At 46.2% G+C, this 18502-nt stretch overlaps 2 protein-coding genes across 4 annotated transcripts in view; one reads left to right on the top strand and one right to left on the bottom strand.

The window, feature by feature from the left end:
- The window catches only part of ISM1 (isthmin 1), an 88673-nt gene that overhangs the window by 53715 nt on the left and 16456 nt on the right, over nt 1-18502 (top strand). Inside the window, exons 2-3 of the mRNA XM_001925000.5 lie at nt 1248-1487; nt 12533-12797. Of these exons, the coding sequence (XP_001925035.3) occupies nt 1248-1487; nt 12533-12797 (505 nt within the window). The remainder of the gene's footprint in view (nt 1-1247; nt 1488-12532; nt 12798-18502) is intronic.
- TASP1 (taspase 1) overlaps nt 1-18502 on the bottom strand; it is a 395076-nt gene that overhangs the window by 38697 nt on the left and 337877 nt on the right. The window lies entirely within an intron of this gene.

The following is an 18502-nucleotide window of genomic DNA, read 5'->3' on the forward strand; positions in this document are numbered from 1 at the left end:
GATCTCAGTGGTTTAACGGCTGGGGAGGCTTACATGTCTGAAGCAAGGTCCCGGAGCAACACCCCACCAAGTGCAGCAGGTGGCGGGCAGGACATGTGGCAGTCTTCACTACCAGGGAAGAGTGAGCTTACCAGTTAGAGGGGGATGGACATCAGGTTGGCTCATTTGCTGCCAGGGAAGCCCGCAGAGAGGTGCACCCCTCACTGCTCCTTATATAAACTATGATAATGGAGATAGTTCTGATGCGAAGATTAAAACAATCATTAGCTGGGGCCAGGGTCAAGGACATAGGCATTTCCTGATTAGGCTCTATAATTAAGAGAGAAGGTCAGTCAGGGGCGCTGGGCATAGGTGAAGCAGGGGCTGCTGGAACAGGGGGCATGCAGAGAGCAAGAGAGCAGCCATCCTGAGTGACCTGATAAACCACTATCTAATTGTTCCTGGCCACTCTCTCTGCCATTTTCTTCTTTTTCTTTTTAGCTATCACCATTCTCTGATGTGATTTTATTCATGTATGTATATATTGTTTATTTCCCCCCACACACACACATACCACTAGATGTACACTACAAGAGAACAGGTTCATGTCTGTCTTGTTCATGGCTCTCCTGTGCCTAGCATAGGGCTGACACTTGAAGACTGGATGGATGCATAAGTGGATGAATAAAAGACTTGAATGAAGGGAAGTGGGAAGGAGGGAGGAAGAAAGGGTAGGTAGGTAGGTGGGTGGATGAATGGAAAAATGGATGGATGGATGGATGGGTGAATGGGTGGATGGATGGATGGATATTATCAGTGATTTGGCTCAAGTATTTCATCCAGTTTGGTCAGATCTTTTGCTCCGTGGCCCATAAAGCAACAAACCCTGGACTTTGGGGCTATAACAAAAGCCAGAGCGGTCAATCAATTGAAGCTGTGATAAAGAAACCGTGACTTGTCTCCAGTTCTAAGTGAGAACTAGAACTAGAATCTACTCTCCTTCAAAACAGCACTTGACGTTGATGTGCTTTGATGTTTGATAAATATCCCATCATCACCTATTAGCCCCAAGTAGTAGGCTAGGAAAACTTTCCTGATGATTTGCTTTTGGAAGATGGAAAACCTAAGCCGTGGGGAATGAAAATGAGTTGGGAATACCATCCTGGTTCAATTCCAGCCCCTGGAATTATCCCTCACTGAATTGTTAAGGGTGATGTTTCTATATTATGTTTCTCCTATTTATCTGTTTATTTGATTCTTTGTTTTAGAATAACCTCAACGTGGAAAGTGCCTCTACATCAGAAACCAGCTCTCCTCTCTCCAAAGAAGCGCCAGGCAAGCATTTGGACCACCAGGCTGCACACCAACCCTTCCCTAGACAGAAATTCCAGCAAGAGGCTGGGCATCCTTCACTGCAAAGAGATGGCCCCAGATCTTTTCTCCTTGATCTACCAAACTTTCCAGATCTTTCCAAAGCTGATATCAATGGGCAGAATCCAAATATCCAGGTAAATCTTGGCAACTGAAAAGTGAAAGAAAGTGAAACAGACCTTGTCTTTGTTTCCTGATCTGATTCCAAAGCACCTTCAGCCTTACCTCACATTCTCCTTAACCTCGTAATGAGTCTTGTTATGTAATCCTGTTATGTTATCTCTGGAAGAACAGTGTTGTATTTCGTCTGTGTAATACCCTGGATTGTGAGATGCATCATTATTTCATGAACCACTGAGAGAAGAAAACACTTTTAATAAGAGTATAACACACCAGGAGTTCCCATGGTGACTCAGTGGGTTATGAACCCGACTAGTATCCATGAAGATACAGGTTCGATGCCCTGACCTTGCTCAATGGGTTAATGATCCTGCATTGCCGCAAGCTATGATGTAGAATGCAGAGGTGGCTCAGATCCTGTGTTGCAGCTGCAGTTCTGATTTGCCCCCTAGCCTGGGAACTTCCATATACTGCAAGTGTAGCCATAAAAAAAAAAAAGAAAAAAAAAAGAGTATGACACACCAATAAATATAAGATACATCTTGACCCTAGAGATGTTGAAATGTCCAAACAAAATAATATGCCCTGAAATTGATGAAATATGATAGTTATAGGAAAGGGCCAATCTAACAGGTAAGTGAGGAGGTAAATTATAGTGTGATTTCAAAGATGCTCAGGAAGCCATGGTCTCTTAAATTCCCCTCCAGCTTGCCTCAGACTCCAGATATTCCTTTAGGAAATGATAACACTTCAGGTGTTCTAAAATGTAAATAACAGATTAAAAAATGTTTGAGGAATTCCCATTATGGCTCAGTGGTTAATGAATCCGAATAGGAACCATGAGGTTGCGGGTTCAATCCCTGGCCTCACTCAGTGGGTTGAGGATCTGGTGTTGCCGTGAGCTGTGGTGTAGGTCGCAGACTCGGCTCAGATCCTGCGTTGCTGCGGCTCTGGTGTAGGCCAGCAGCTACAGCTCCGATTCAACCCCTAGCCTGGGAAACTCCATATGCCGTGGGTGCGGCCCTAGAAAAGACAGAAGGCAAATAAAAATAAGTAAAAATAAAAAATGTTTGATAAGAGGAGGAGAGGTGAGAACAGAAGTTCCTAGGGGAGAGAAGAAGACGGATCACTAGGATGGGATGGGGTGAAGTTGAAGGAAATGGGAGGTTAGGGAAAGGGGTGGCTGAGATTGAGAGTAAGAACTCTCATCTATACTGAGGTAGTACAGTTTGCAAAGTGAGGGTTAATCCGATTTGACCCTCCCAACACCCTCATGATGGACATGAACCATGTGTCATACTTCCGTTATGATCAATAATGCAACAGATTCCAAGAAGTTACCATTTGGTTTGCCCAAGGTCACACGGCTAGTTCACAGTGGCTGAGTCTCAAATCCAGGCTCTCGGGCTCCCAAGAATACTTACTCTACCATTCCATGTTTGAGAGACAAACTCCTCGTTTTGAATTTTGCTTGTTACCTCCTTTTGTTTCTTCCCAGAGATGGTCGCCATGGTGGCTGGGGGAGGCTCTCCCCCCAGGCAGCCCTGGCCCCCAAGCAGTCCTATCTTCGTATGCCTGCCTGCATCCTTTTTTCACTTTTATTTTTTTCTTTTTAGGGCTGTTCCTGTGGCATATGGAAGTTCCTAGGCTAGGGGTCAAATCAGAGCTAAAGCTACTGGCCCATGCCATAGCCACAGCAGCTCGGGATCCTAGCCACGTCTGTGGCCTACACCACAGCTCATGGCAATGCTGGATCCCTGACCCACTGAGTGAGGCCAGGGATCAAACCCACATCCTCATTTGGATTTGTTTCCGGTACACAATGGGAACTCCCCGCTGCTTTTGTACTTTTAAGCTCTGTTCTCAACTCCTTTCACTGGGGGAAGAATGGCTCATCCTTATTCTGCCTCTGTGCCTCAAATTCCCATTAGTTACCATAGCAGAAAGTTCCTAAACCTGACCTTGGGGCAATTGATCCCTAATTAAGTTAGTCATCTCTCTCTCACTCAAGATTAACACTCTCTGCATGATACTCTTTTAGATCAGATTTCCTTGCACAGAGTTGTTTTGCTCCTAACACTGGTGTTTTGGGGGCTACTGAAAATCCCTTAGAATACACCTCAGTTAGAATACATCCACCAGGAGTTCCCATCGTGGCTCAGTGGAAATGAATACGACTAGGAACCATGAGGTTGCAGGTTTGATCCCCGGCCTCACTCAGTGGGTTAGGGCATTGCTGTGACCTATGGTGTAGGTTGCAGACGTGGCTCAGATCCTGTATTGCTGTGGCTGTGGTGGAGGCCGGCAGATGTAGTTCCAATTTTACCTCTAGCCTGGGAACCTCCATATGCCTTGGGTGTGGCCCTAAAAAGCAAAATAAATAAATTAAAAATAAATTAAAAATAAAAATTAAAAATCGTTGCAATTCTCACTTAAAATTAAAAATAATGAAAAATATATAGATATTGAAAAAAAAAAAAAAAGAATACATCCACCAGCCCCCATCGTGAATAAAATGCCCTGTTAGCTTAGAGGAAGTTAGGAAATGTAAGTTCGTCTCCCTCCAGGAAATGACATAGGTGTGAAGATCTCGGCTACCGCCTAAGGCCGTGCCAGAAGCACGGTGGAGGCAGAGGGAGGAGAAAAAGCACTGTGTTCCATGAGTAGATGGAATCATTGGGAAGATTTGAGCAGGGCAGTGTTGTAGGTACAGAAGTGAAAAATGTTTCAGAGGTCGCTCTGAAAATCCATGTGCTGAAATCACTGCACCCACCCATTAACATTTCTGATAGGTCTTATATTCCAATTGGTTAACTGGAAAAAACAGGCCTCTGGTTCCACTGCCTTCTATGCAGGAACTGGCCACATGGTTCTCTGATAAAGAATAAAGGAGCACCTTAGGGGAGGTGCAGACTGACCAAAAAAAAGTCATAGGTTCTTCCTTACTCTTCCTCAGCATTGCTCCCCCCCCATGCCTTCACCGGCAGGGAGTGATTTTTTCCTTGTTGATAGATTTTACAGTTCTAGGACTATACCATGCTTACTCCAAGGGAGCTTAGACCATGCCCCAAACAATCTTAGGTTTGCTGTGGCTTGCTTTTTTTTTTTTTTCCTTCCCATAAGTGGGAAATGTCATCATGGTGCTTTATTTTATTTTATTTTATTTTATTTTATTTTATTTTATTTTATTTATTTTTGTCTTTTTGTCCTTTTTTTAGAGCCGCACCCTCGGCATATGGAGGTTCCCAGGCTAGGGGTCAAATAGGAGCTGTAGCTGCCGGCCTATGCCAGAGCCACAGCAACACAGGATCTGAGCCGAGTCTGTGACCTACACCACACCTCACAGCAACACTGGATCCTTAACCCACTGAGTGAGGCCAGGGATCGAACCAACTTCATGGTTCCTAGTCAGAATCATTTCCCCTGAGTCACGATGGGAACTCATTATGGTATTTTAATGCTGCCTGAGAAATGAGCTATTCATGTAATCCATTGAAGAATTACTAATGTAAACTTACAAGAAAATGCCCAGATGCTTGGGACTGGGAGGCTGCAGCCCCCTCCTAGGAAAGTTGCTAAGTGCCTAAGACTCCACCTAGAATCGAATTTCTCACAGAATTTCTCAGGATCCCCTTTCTCTCTCCCAGATAAATCCGTTGGTCAAGAAGTCCCCACACCCAACTTGGGCCTTTTTTTTTTAATTTTTTAATTTTTTCTTTCAGGCTGCACCTGCAATATATGGAAGTTCCCAGGCTAGGGGTTGAATTGGAGCTGCAGCTGCCAGCCTACGCCACAGCCACAGCAACGCAGGATCTGAGCCATATCTGTGACCTACACCACAGCTCATGGCAACACCAGATCCTTAACCCACTAATAGAAACCAGGACTCAAACCCACAACCTTGTGGATACTAGTCAGGTTCACAACCCATCAAGCCACACGGATACTCCCACTTGGGTTTTTTTAAAACATGAACCTCAATGTCAGGGGGGAACCGGGGGAACTGTGGTGCAAAGGCAGCTGAGTTGGGATCAGAGCTGGGAAACCCACATAACTTTTCCATAAAAAGAACGGGGCAACCATGGAGCGCTGAGCCCTCCCCAGCTCATGTGATGGATTTGTGCCTGAACTCAGGAAAGCCCCCAGCTTGCCATCCATTTCTCATCAAAATAAACTGTGCTGTTGAGCCAGATGCGAGGTGAAGAATGCTTGGGAACCATTCCGCTGGGCTTCCTGAGGGGCAAGAGGGCTATTGGCTTTTATGGGTATGGAGAGAACGGTAAAGTGAGACAAGGGAACAGAGACTGAGTGGAGGCTGAGTTACAAAAAGACCATACTTGAGACTCTCTGACAAAGCCCCCTGGACTTTGATCAATTGCAGCTTCCCTGTGTGTCATCACAAAGGACGGCTGTGGAGAAGGTACCAGTGGAAATGGCCCTGTCCCCTCTGAGCCCACAGCCACCTTTTTATATAGACTTCTAACAGGTGCAGAGCAATCACCAGCTTTATCTTTGCTCTGTTTTCACTCTGCCCCAGCACAGCAGGAAGCTGGCCTCCAGGTGCTGCTTCCTAAAGGGATGCCTTGGAGCCCAGGTTGGAAGGGGACCAGGCCACTCCTTGTGAGGTCCCTATATTTCTCTTGACTTACCCTTTGGGCAGAAGCAATCACTATAACTCCCAAGAGTATAGCTTTCCCCCTAACTCCAAATATAAGCAGTTCCTGGCAAAATGGACTCCATCAAAGTCAGAGACACTGAAAGACCTGGCTGGTGCTGTCCTGTTGCCCTCTGGCTGGTTGGGTCATTCTTTTTCTACTTTGCACAAGCCCTGTGTCTGTCAACCTCCTGCAGGCAGTCAGAGGAGTAGGGAAACTTGTGTTTTACTGATCCAATGGCCTACTGGCCTTAGAGAGAGGGATGCTGAGCTGCGTTTCTAGCCTTCTCTTCTGGAAGACCCTAAAAGGTGAATGTCAGTCCCTCAGAAAGAAGTTCAAAGACTGACCCAGCTGCTTCCCCTGGGAGCCCCAGCCCCAGGTCTGTGTATGAGTGTGTATGTGAGACACACACACACACACACACACATACACACAGATCTGGCCACCGTAGCCTCATGCCCCCTTGCACTGGAGTAAACTAGTTCCCCAGTGGTCCTTTAAAAGATGAGGTGTTTCTAAAGGGGAGTGACGGTTTCCATTTTGGCAGCCCTCACCCCTTCCTTAGAGTGCTGCTCTTTAGTTAAAATCCACTGGTTTGACACAGGCCCAATTCAGCCAAGCAGACAGGCCCCCCGCCCCGGTCACCATGGGCCATCAAAGCATTTTCTCTACCTGGGGACTGGAGTCACAACAGGTGAAGATGCATCAGTGGGTCCACTTCTGCTGCCAGAGCCCCTGGCTTCCTCTCCCCTCCTCAAGCCCTGGCAACCTGCCCCCAGCTCCAACCTGGTTATCCCTCACCTGAGCGGAGGAGCTGGACAGGAACTTGATACTCTTCTCTCTGCACCTACACATCCCCACCCCACACTTCTGGAAGCACATCCCACACTTCGGGTCTGGGCTCTGCTGTCACCCCCACCAAATAGCCCACGCCTTGCCGGAGTGCCAATGCTGAGTGCTTGGGCCTCTTGACTTTTAGGAAGGGAAATCCTTACAAAAGCCCACCTTTGTAGAGTTGATTTTTTTTTCTAAACCCTTTAAGCCAGGTGGCCTCTGTCCCAAGTGGATCAGGCCCTCCCTCCATTTTAAGGCTGGCTTCAGGCTGTGGAAGTGAGGTATGGGGGTTGGGGGGGTGTGGGAACACAACAGCTATGCACAAAATAGAAAGAAATCGCCTCCAACTCCCAAACCCAATCTCCATATTAAATTTAAAACAAAACTGAGAAGTTGGGTTTTGGAAACACATAAATAAATCAATCAATCTCTCCGGAAAGAAAGTAAATCCCCCAGGACAAGTTAAATTTGAACTTTGAGTATCCTTGGCTGGGCTTTTTTTGAGTCTGCAGCTGATGGTCAGATAGCAAAGACAAAAATCTCTAAAATAAACTCATTATTAGGCTCACTGCATCGATTCATTACCACGGTAGCTATTCACTACCAAATAGTTCTCTTTTCTGGATCCATCTGAGATTTGTATTCATTTCAACCAATATATTTATTTCTTTTCTTCCACTGAGGGAGACTTAAAAATAGTCTTCTCAAGGCCTTTTTTTCCCCTTGCACAGGCTTATTTACATGGCCACAGGCCTCTTGATACAATCACATGAGTTGGCCAGGCTACAGGTGAATATACATGCTTCTCTTTCTGATTTCTCCTCCATCTTTTTTCCTTAAATACTTTTGGAACGGCAAGTCTGTGGGCAGGTAAGAATCAACACATTCCTGTGCTCAAGACATGGACCCACAAACTCCTGGGGACGGGCTCATAGTGGCAGATTCTTGTGGGAGCTCTGCTGTCCCCATCATGAGCTGGAGCCCACTGACCTGGGCTTGGGGTCTGGCACCACCACTTCATGCAGGTCCCTGGACCCCTCTATGCTTCAATTTCCCCTTCTGTAAAATGGGAATGATCGCACAACCTGTGAGTCCTTTTGCCCTACAAGCCTCCGTAGCAGTAGCGTTGTTGTGAGGATTAAACAAGATCATCCGAGTGAAGCACTTAGCATGGGGACAGATAGAGGGTAAGCTTCCCCAGACCAGTGGCTGCTGGTTGGTGACGACAGTCTGGATGAAGATGACATAGGAAACACATATAAAATCGTTAAGAATCAGAAGTCCTGGGAGTTCCCGCTGTTGTGCAGTGGAAACGAATCCAACTAGGAACCGAGATTGAGGTTCGATCCCTGGCCTCGCTCAGTGGGTTAAGGATCTGGTGTTGACGTGAGCTGTGGTGTAGGTTGCAGATGCGGCTCGGATCCCATGTTGATGTGGCTGTGGTGTAGGCCAGCAGCTGTAGCTCCTATTTGACCCCTAGCCTGGAAACCTCTACAGTCCACAAGTGCAGCACTTAAAGGCAAAAAAAAAAAAAAAAAAAAAAAAAAAAAAGAATCAGAAGTCCTGGTTTGGATTCCAGCTCTTCACCTTCCTTGCTTTTCACCCCAGGAACATGAATTCTCCAGGCTAGTGTCCATACCTGAAATTTGGGTTTAACTTGTATAGAATAAGCAATGAGATCTGAACAAGCAGGCAGCAAGTTTCAAAGCACTAACCACAGTTACCTGGAGCTGCCAGAGCTATTTTTCAAGCATCGGTGGGTCTGAGAGGGAGGGATTATGTGTCTTCCTAGTCCTTTGTGCGCTTTCTCAGCAATTGTCAAGGAAGGAGTGGTACGTAATCCAAGGCCAAACCCTCCACGCAAGACTATCTTTCTGTCCCTGGATGCTCTGTGCTTTTGAAGAATCAGTTCACCTCCCAGAGCTCATTGTCCTCTCTGGGAAATAAATACGAACACAAATCTGCCTAGACGCCACAGCTCTCAAGGCTTAGAGGACCAAAGAGAAGATTCTCCAGTGTTCAGAAGGTGCAGCCTTCTTTATTGTCAGTGTCTTTAGTTTATCATCAATTAGACTAAGAATCATGTTAGTTTCCCAGTGGAAAATGTTTTTCAGAGCAAGAGTAAACAGCCTGTTTCCAATAAATGTTTAAATTATCAAGAGGAAGCAGGAAGCTGGTAATAATTGCAAAGGATCTTATCCTCCTTTCCCAATTTTGGGTGGTATTCTCCAAATTGGCACCTATTCTAGATTCTCTTTCTTGGGAACTGATGAGGTTCTGCCAGAAGTTGGACTTGGGTTTTTTGGAAAAGTGCCTTTCTTTTTTTTTTTTTGCCTTATGTCTTTTTGAGGGCCACACCCGAGGCATATGGAGATTCCCAGGCTAAGGGTCTAATCGGCACTGTAGCCGCCAACCTACGCCAGAGCCACAGCAACGCAGGATCTGAGCCGAGTCTGTGACCTACACCACAATTCATGGCTAAGCCAGATCCTTAACCCAATGAGCGAGGCTAGGGATTGAACCCTCAACCTCATGGTTTCTAGTCGGATTCGTTTCCACTGCGCCATGACAGGAACTCCAAGTTGTCTTTCTTTTACTGTCTCGACTCATGGTGTGGAAAAATCCAGAAGAAACAAATGCACTAAGATGCTTCAATTATGTGTATTAAGGCAAGATGGTAAGATCTAGATCTGTCAGCTTAGAAATCTGCTGTGCTCCCTCCCACACCTTCAGCTCATCACACCAGTTATTGTTGAAGACATTTTTATGAACAGATTCTTTGATGCTAAAGAACATGTAAATAAAATAAGAGCAACAGGAAACATAAAACTAAGCCCCACCACTCAAGACTCATGAGCATGCTCGTTAAGTCTTTTTAATTGGATGCCTATGAAATTTCAGGTTCAAGATTAGATTTCTCCTTCTGATTATCATTGTGAGGTTTCCATATTATTAACTGCAGGGAAGGGTGGATCCTAAGGTTTGTGTGGTTTTTGTTTTGTGTGTTTCTTGTTTTGTTTTTGTTTTTAATTCAGTTGGAGCATGGCTAGAAATTAAAGGGGGGAAAGAAACCTCTAAGCTGATGAGATTTAGTCATCGATAGAGTTTTTGGAATAAATTTGTATTTTGCTACTCTTTGCCTGGCCGGGCAACACATCTATTTTGTTTGGATCAGAGCAGCAGTTTGGAGAGAGGGAAAAAAAATCATATTGACGGTAATAGCTTAAAACATGAAATTGTTTTTATTCCCAGCTTAGAGAAATTGCAGGGCACGTTTTGTTTAGGCAATCCCTTTGACTCCAGTCTGAATACAAATGGAAGACCAAAACCGTCCAGCCTGTTCCCCCTTATCTCCTACCCGAGACTGATTTCATTACCATAATTGCAGGCTTGCCTGGCTCTTGGCAACAGCCCCCCTCCAAGACCCTCAAAAGCCTTGCAGACCAATGGTTGCGGCTCAGTTGTTCCATCTGCAGGTCCAGGAGGACGGGCTGCGGAGGAGAAAGGTTTCTGCCTTCAAAGCTCAAGCTTGGTCGCGTCACCACCCAGCCGTGTGCTCCTTCCACGCCTGTCCTCACAGGGTTGCACGTGGGCCCCAGTCACCATCCCTCCAGCAAACAGCAGTGATATAAGACATGCTGTAATTCTCTTCTCCTCTGCCTTCTTTTACTTTGGGGGGAAATTACTAAAAGTTCCATAATTATTTCTAAATATGCAAGGGATGCTTCTGAGGCTGGGATCACAATGGTGGCAGGGAAGAAAGCCAGTGGGGCCCTTCTAGGCATCCCGTACCAGAGGAAGAGGTGCACTCTGAGACTAAAGGCCACCCCCTTGACCTTGTGTCTGGACCACCTAAGGCCACAGCAGGGCAGGCCCACCACCAGCTGGGCCACTTCCTTGGAATGTCGAAACCAGTAGAATTCAAACCTCCTTATTCCTAAGACAAAAGGAAGGGGCTGTTTGTCTCAGGATTTGGCATGACCCAGTACAATTTGGCAGAGAATCCCGGCAAGACTCTCAGATGTCAGGTTGGGGCAAAACTGGAAAAGCAACTGCCCGGTACATCTTGCGCTGATTACTTGGAGTGCATGTTTCTGATTCATTTGCACATAACTCATCCAGGGGGTGTTGCAAGAGCTATGTGATGGCCAAAGGAACCTAAGAAGTCTTTTATTATGTTTTTTAAACAAGTTTCTCTATGTTGATTGTCTCTTGGAGCCAAGAAGCTGCATTCTTTCAGCCCTGTGACTTCCAGACTAGGCTCCATAAATCCAAGAGCAAGTTCTGACCTTGGCACTGGAACGATCTGCTCTGACCCTGAGGGTCCGTTGAGGAGTGTGCACTGGGTCTGGACTATCAGATGAGGGAAAAATCACAGCTGTGAAAGTCTGGACCTCGAGGACCTTGTGTTCACATCTCTACACAGCCTGTGGCTTCCAGCCCCTGCCAGCATTGGTGGCCTCTTTGCTCACTGGGTCACATGAAGGGATGGAACCTCCATGACTGACTGACAGAGAGGCAGTATAGCAAAGTTGGTCAGGATATGGGCTCTGGAGCTGGACTACCCATGGCTGCCAGTTTCTAGCTGTGTGACCTTAGGCAAGTTGTTAACTTCTCTGTGCGTCAGTGTTCCCTGTCTAGAAAATGCTGTCTGCTGCTGTCTAGCAATGGCCCTGAAACAATAGCTTGAAGCTACAACCACTGGCCTAGTCATGGTCCTGTGGGTAAGGAATCTGAGCAGGACTCAGCTGGGAGAGCTTGTCTCTGCTCCACCTGGTATCAGCTGAGATGAACCAGCTGGGCTGGAGGATCCAAGATGGCACCATGACAGGGGCTTTTGAGCTGGCCATTGACTGAGGAGCCTTTGTCCTCCACAAGGCCTCCCTCTTCACATGATCCTTTTGTTCGCAGTTGTCTAGGCTGGGCTTCCCTACGTCACACTAGGAACATTCCAAGAGACTGAAAATGTAAACTTCAAGACCTCATAAGACATGTCACACTGTCACACCTACCACATTCTACTGGGTAAAAGGAGTCACCAGGCCAGCCCAGGTTGAAAGGGAGGGGAAGTTAACCCTGCCTCTTGATAGGAGGTGTGGGACACACATAACAAGAAGGAGAGGAATTTCCCTGGGCCATCTTTGCAGATCATCAACCACAAGGGCCAGTCAGTAGTACCAACCTTATAAGCTTGTTCTGAGGATTAAATAAATTAATATACATAGAGCCTTGAGAACAGTGCCTGGTACAGAATTAGTACTCAGTAAGTGTCCCCTTGAAGAACATACATAGTGCATGTTTACTCCTTGAATTAAAGACTCCCCAGCAATGTGGTCCTTCGTAAATCAGTGTCCCTAGAGATGCATTGCCTCCTCCCAACCCCAAGGCCCTTGTGCCTTTCCTGTGGGGAATCCCGGAATCTTTCCTGATCTGTGTTGCCAGGCAGCCTCAGCTTTCCTCCAAGAGGGATGCATCCATCATTCCCCTCCACTCTCCCTGACTTTCTTCCAAGGGTCATCCAGCTTGGAGGCTGTTGATTCCTCATTGACCCTGGCCTGTTCTGAATTCTTCAGGTCACCATAGAGGTGGTGGACGGTCCTGACTCTGAAGCAGATAAAGATCAGCATCCGGAGAATAAGCCCAGCTGGTCAGTCCCATCCCCTGACTGGCGGGCCTGGTGGCAGAGGTCCTTGTCCTTGGCAAGAGCCAACAGCGGGGACCAGGACTACAAGTACGACAGTACCTCAGATGACAGCAACTTCCTCAACCCCCCGGGGGGCTGGGACCATCCGGCCCCAGGCCACCGGACTTTCGAAACCAAAGAGCAGCCAGAATATGGTGAGTTGACCACCCAGTGATATAAAGTTGGTGGGGAGAATAAATGAGGATGAGAAGGCCCAATGGACATGGAGCCAAGCAAAACCCAGTTTACAGTGTGTGGCTTGGGGTCTCTGACGAGGTGTACCTCGTAAAAACTCCATCCACAGGAGCCCCAAGAGGCAGGAGCAGCCACAGTTTTCTGGAAAGACTGTAATTTTAAAATAATACCAGTTATGCTAAGGGAGAACTCTTTTTTGTCAGTGGTCTTTGAGGATCTGCCTTATTCCCCTCCCCCCGATTTTCTTTTTTTTCCCAAAAATGAAGAAATCACCAAATAAACTTCCTCTTAGAGTTGACTGTAAAAGATCATATTGAAAATCAGTTTTGTGACAGAGATGTTCCCAGCTGCCTCCTTGTTTGATATTGGCAGTGGCATGGCCCTTGGGAACCATTGTGTGTCACATGCGCATCATAAGTTGTCAAATCGAGGCCTCCCCACCAATAAATTTCAAGACCTCAAATTGACATAGTTTCCCATGCTTTTAGAGTAGGATAGGTGAGCTAGCAAACAATTTCTAAGTTCAATGACTTAAAGTAATGAGAGTTCATTTCTCACTTAAGCTGAGATGGGAGACAGGGTCAGGGCAATTCGGATCCCCTCAGTCATTCAGGGACCCAGGCTCCTTCCAGCTTGAAGCTCCACCAGCTGTGAGGGCCTGAGGATTATCCAGTCTAGCAAACAAGTAGAAATACAGAGCCTGGAAAAGGCACACACACACTCTTATCCCCCTCAGCATGGAGGTGACACGCATCACATCTGCTGAAATCCTATTGGCCGGACCTCATCATATGGCCCCACAGAGATGCAAGGGAGGCTGGGAAATGTTTTCTGTGTGTCCTAGATGAAGAGGAAACTGGGAAAGCATCTGGGCAGGCTTTGTAGGGAATCAGGCAGTGTGCCTTGATATCACACAAATGCATCCACCATGGTGAAGTTCCTGTCATTCACCATCAGTGAACTTAGGAGCAACCACTATATGACGAAGATGACTTGTCCAGCACCATTTGCATTCTTACCCTTACCCCTGTTTTTCGGCAGAAAGACCCATTGTATATTATTTCTGCCTGCTAATAGATGATCCTAGGCAACTTCAAAAAGAGTATGACAAGCGGGAGAAAATGACTTCCCTGGTGGCCTAGCAGTGAAGGAGCTGGTGTTTCACTGCTATCACTTGGATTCAGTCCCTGGCCAGCGAACTTCTGCATGCCGTGGGCGGGGCCAAAAAAAAAGAGTAAGACATTTTTTCCCCCCCAGCCACATCATTCAGTTATTCAACTGACACTGAACATATCTTATGCCCCTCACTATGCTAGGTGCTGGGAATTCAAACAGCCCTTTCCTAAAGAAGATATTATAATCTGTGGACAAAAGGAGAAAAATTAACTGCTAGAGCAAAAGAGAGCCACCGTAGAGATACACAGCAAATGCTAGGGGAGCAGAAAGAGAGCTCCCAGACCCCTCCCCCACAAGAGGCCCATGAAACCTTCCCCTTTCCCAGAAGGACAGGCAATAGTAGCCAACCTTTCTATAGCACTTGCCTTCATAGCAGCTCTCATATATCAGCTCATTTAATCAGCTCACTGAGGCAAGGACCCCATTTTAAGATGGGGAAATGGAAGCCTGGAGAAGTTAAGCAACTTTGACGTCAAGGGACCTAGAATTCATCTCAGACCCTCTAAGTCCAAAGTCTGTCCTCCTAACCACTAGGTTAGTCTGCCTCTCTGGGAAGAGAAAAAAAAAAAAAAAAAAAAAAAACCACATCTTTTAGGACAGTAGCACAGATCTAGAAAGGGATAGTTTGATTGGAAGGCAGGAATGGGAGGGGAAGTCCAGGGCTGAACTGAATTGTTGAACAACAGAGGCACAGAGGATCCCTGGGTGCCAGTCTGACATTGCACAGCTGCAGCTTCACCTGTCTGCCCCACCCACATAGAACGTCGTCTCTCTGAGTGGGTGGGGCTCAGACCCTTGACTTCAGAAGCCCTCAGTTGCACGTTAAATTTAACACCCATCTTGGGCCCGGGGCCCCTTTCCTATATACCAGTTGTTCTCAAGGTATGGTCCCCAAGCCAGTCGATCAGCATCACCAGAGACAATGATAGAAATTTTCAGACCCCACTGCAGCCGTACTGTATCAAACACTGAAGGGTGGATCCCAAAATCTGTTTGAACAAGCGCTCTTGATCTGGAATAGGGGTATACAAATCACCAGTGAGGTCTAGGCATCAGTGTTTCTTAAAGCTCCAAGGGTAACTCCATTGTGCAGCCCAGATCAAGGGCCTCGGCTGTCTTTCTCCTAAATCAGAATGTGCTGGAGTGAGATATGGAGGCTTTCTTTGCTCCTTTCTTCCTTCTTCCTTTCTTTCTTTCTTTTCTTCACTCAAGGTCGAGAGGTGATTCTCATGCTCACTGAAGTATGAAGCCCACAACTTAGACACAACTTTTTCATCTAAAGCTTTAAGAAATTTATTCTGCAAAGGTTATAACATTAAGAACACCTCCTCCAGGAGTTCCTTCTGTGGGGCAGTGGGCTAAGGATCCAGCATTGCTGTAGCTGTGCAAAGGTAAAAACCTCAGCTCAAATTTGATCCCTGGCCCAGAACTTCCATATGCTGCAGGTGTAGCCAAAAAAAAAAAAAAAAAAAAAAAAAAAAAACCTACAAAAAACCAAACCAAAACAAACAAACAAAAAACCTCCTCCATTTCAGTCTTGTTAGAATTTTCTTTTCTTTCTTTTTTTTTTTTTTGTTTTTTTTTTTGTTTTTTTTGTTTTTTTTTTTTTTTTGGCTTTGTGTCTCTTCTAGGGCTGCACCCAGGGCATATGGAGGTTCCTAGGCTAGGAGTCTAATCAGAGCTGTTGCTGCCAGCCTACGCCAGAGCCACAGCAACTCAGGAACTCAGGATCCACACCACAGCCACATCTGGGACCTACACCACAGCTTATAGCAATGCCAGATCTTTAACCCACTGAGCGAGGCCAGGGATGGAACCCGCAACCTCATGGTTCCTAGTTGGATTCGTTAACCACTGAGCCATGACAGGAACTCTGACATTAGAATTTTCTTCTGCAGGGGCAGTTACTATGGCTGCATCATCCATCTTCCGCCCCGCTTTCTAGACCTGCAATACCTGGGGTATAGGTTCCATCTGAATCTTACAGCAACCCTGGGCCATGGAGAAAGTCCCATCGTGGATGATTTTAGAGTCTTTCTTAGTAACGTCCCTGTCATTAGACTAGACATCAGGATGGCTGCTTTATAAAGGAAATGCTGTCCCTTATGATACCTCTAAAGCAGTGTGGGTGTTGCTAAAAGCAGCTTCTGATGCAGTGAATGTAGGAAAGGGACAAGAGCCCTAGTGAAGCTGACCCTGCTAGCCCTTAGACCGCACTTTGAGACTCTAAGCATGTATCTTACACACTACAGTAGTTCAGCAGCATTTCTTAGATAAGTAATGACTGCTTCTCGGTCTGGCTCACAGGGAACATGAGATTTCCAGAATTCCATCCAGCATCAGATGAGCTGAGTCCTCTTTTATTTCAATCCACAAGAAAGTATATGGAGTTCCCTGGTGGCTCAGTTGGTTAAGGATCTGGCATCGTCACTGCTGTGGCCAGGGAACTTCTGCAAATTGGAGGCACAACGTAAAAAACTCCAAGAGGAGTTCCCGTCGTGGCGCAGTGGTTAACGAATCCGACTAGGAACCATGAGGTTGCGGGTTCGGTCCCTGCCCTTGCTCAGTGGGTTAACGATCCGGCGTTGCCGTGAGCTGTGGTGTAGGTTGCAGACGCGGCTCGGATCCCGCGTTGCTGTGCCTCTGGCGTAGGCCGGTGGCTACAGCTCCGATTGGACCCCTAGCCTGGGAACCTCCATATGCCGCGGGAGTGGCCCAAGAAATAGCAACAACAACAACAAAAGACAAAAAGACAAAAGACAAAAAAAAAAAAAAAAAAAAAAAAAACCTCCAAGAAAGTATAGAGCAATTGCTAAGTATTTATCCCTGTGTTGGGTGCTATGGAGAATACAAGGAGAAAATATATAACTCAAAAAAGTGGGGTTCATACAGTGGCAAAGCCATCACTGTATCTGAGGATCTGCTGTCTCACCTGAGACCAGCCAGAACTGCCAGAGAAACTGGGCTTAGGGCAGGATGTTGATCTCAAATTTTGAAGGTTGGATTTTTAATAAGAATTTAAATATTTGTGGCCAAAGAATATTTCAAAAAATCCTAGGTGAAATAAATAGAATGTAACAGCATCTTTAGAATAAATGATAAATATACAACAGAAGATAGACCTAATTTGTGATTGTGGGAGCATATAATGTGACCATGAGTCAGCTCAACTTTAGATCAAATTGTGTTTGAGATACTTAAGGTATCATTCAGGGCAAAGAAAGATATTTTTCTGTCGAATAGTAGCATGCCATTCCCAAGACTGTTCTGAATAACCTGCATAATGAAATCAGATGGACACTGCTTGGTGTAACCTGGGCTGGGACTCGGTTCTTTGCAATTTTCTGATAGGTCATGGTCCTTTTTTTTTTTTTTTTTTTTTTTTTTTTTTTTTTGTCTTTTTAGGGCCTCACCCATGGCATATGGAAGTTTCCAGGCTAGAGGCCCAATCAGAGCTGTAGCTGCCAGCCCACACCACAGCCACAGCAATGCCAGATCCGAGCCACATCTTGGACCAACACCACAAGTTAACATCAGCACGGGATCCTTAACCTACTGAGCAAGGCCAGGGATAAAACTCATGTCCTCATGGTTACTAGTTGGGTTTGTTACCACTGAACCATGACTGGAACTCCAATAATGACCACTTTAAAATTTCAAATGACATCCTTGAAACCCAGCTCTCAGCTCACTGCCCTGTGGATTGTTCTCTGCCCTCCGAGCTCTTTGATGTCACAGATAGGGGCTGTCAAAGCATCACGCGAATGTTCGCAGGGACTGTCTTTGTTGTCATCTTCATTCTGCCACTCGAGTTCATCTTCTGCTCTGAGCCACACTCCCTAGTAGGTGAGCAAATCAGAACAGGATGGTTTTATTAGTGTAGAAAAGAATACTGCCCTCAAAACTTGGTCCTCCCAATCAGGAATTCCTTTTCGATCCTTTAAACACATTAAACAAATAGAAATCCCCTCCAGGTGGGGCTTGTCTGGGACGTTCATCTGGGGTTGTATGCTATAGAGGCTTCCAGGTAGTGGGGTTGGTGTACCCAGTGTTCCCCAAGAGGTCGTTTCATTTCACTGCTGGCCAGTAGAAATGATTAGCTGCATGACAGTCTAAATGCTCTATGCCTAACTGGGGGGATGGGGAACCAGTATGTTTTAAGAGTTTGGAAAAAAAAATGGCTTTGTGAGTATTTAAAACAAAGACATGGAGAATGCCACTTACCGAAGGAATAAACCCTTCATGGTTCCCGAGCCTGCTTGCCATCTAGAGAGAATGTTATGGGAGGATTTTTATGGTGTATTTGCAACAATCAGCTTTTAGTGCTTAAGAAACCACCCCTGGGAGTTCCTGTTGTATCTCAGTGGGTTAAGAACCCCACTAGTATCCATGAGGATGCAGGTTCTATCCCTGGCCTCGCTCAGTGGGTTAAGCATCAGTGAGCTGCCATGTAGGTAGCAGATGCGGCTTAGATCCCACGTTGCTGTGG

Source organism: Sus scrofa, chromosome 17 (assembly GCF_000003025.6).
Source record: "Sus scrofa isolate TJ Tabasco breed Duroc chromosome 17, Sscrofa11.1, whole genome shotgun sequence".
Classification (NCBI taxonomy): domain Eukaryota; kingdom Metazoa; phylum Chordata; class Mammalia; order Artiodactyla; family Suidae; genus Sus; species Sus scrofa.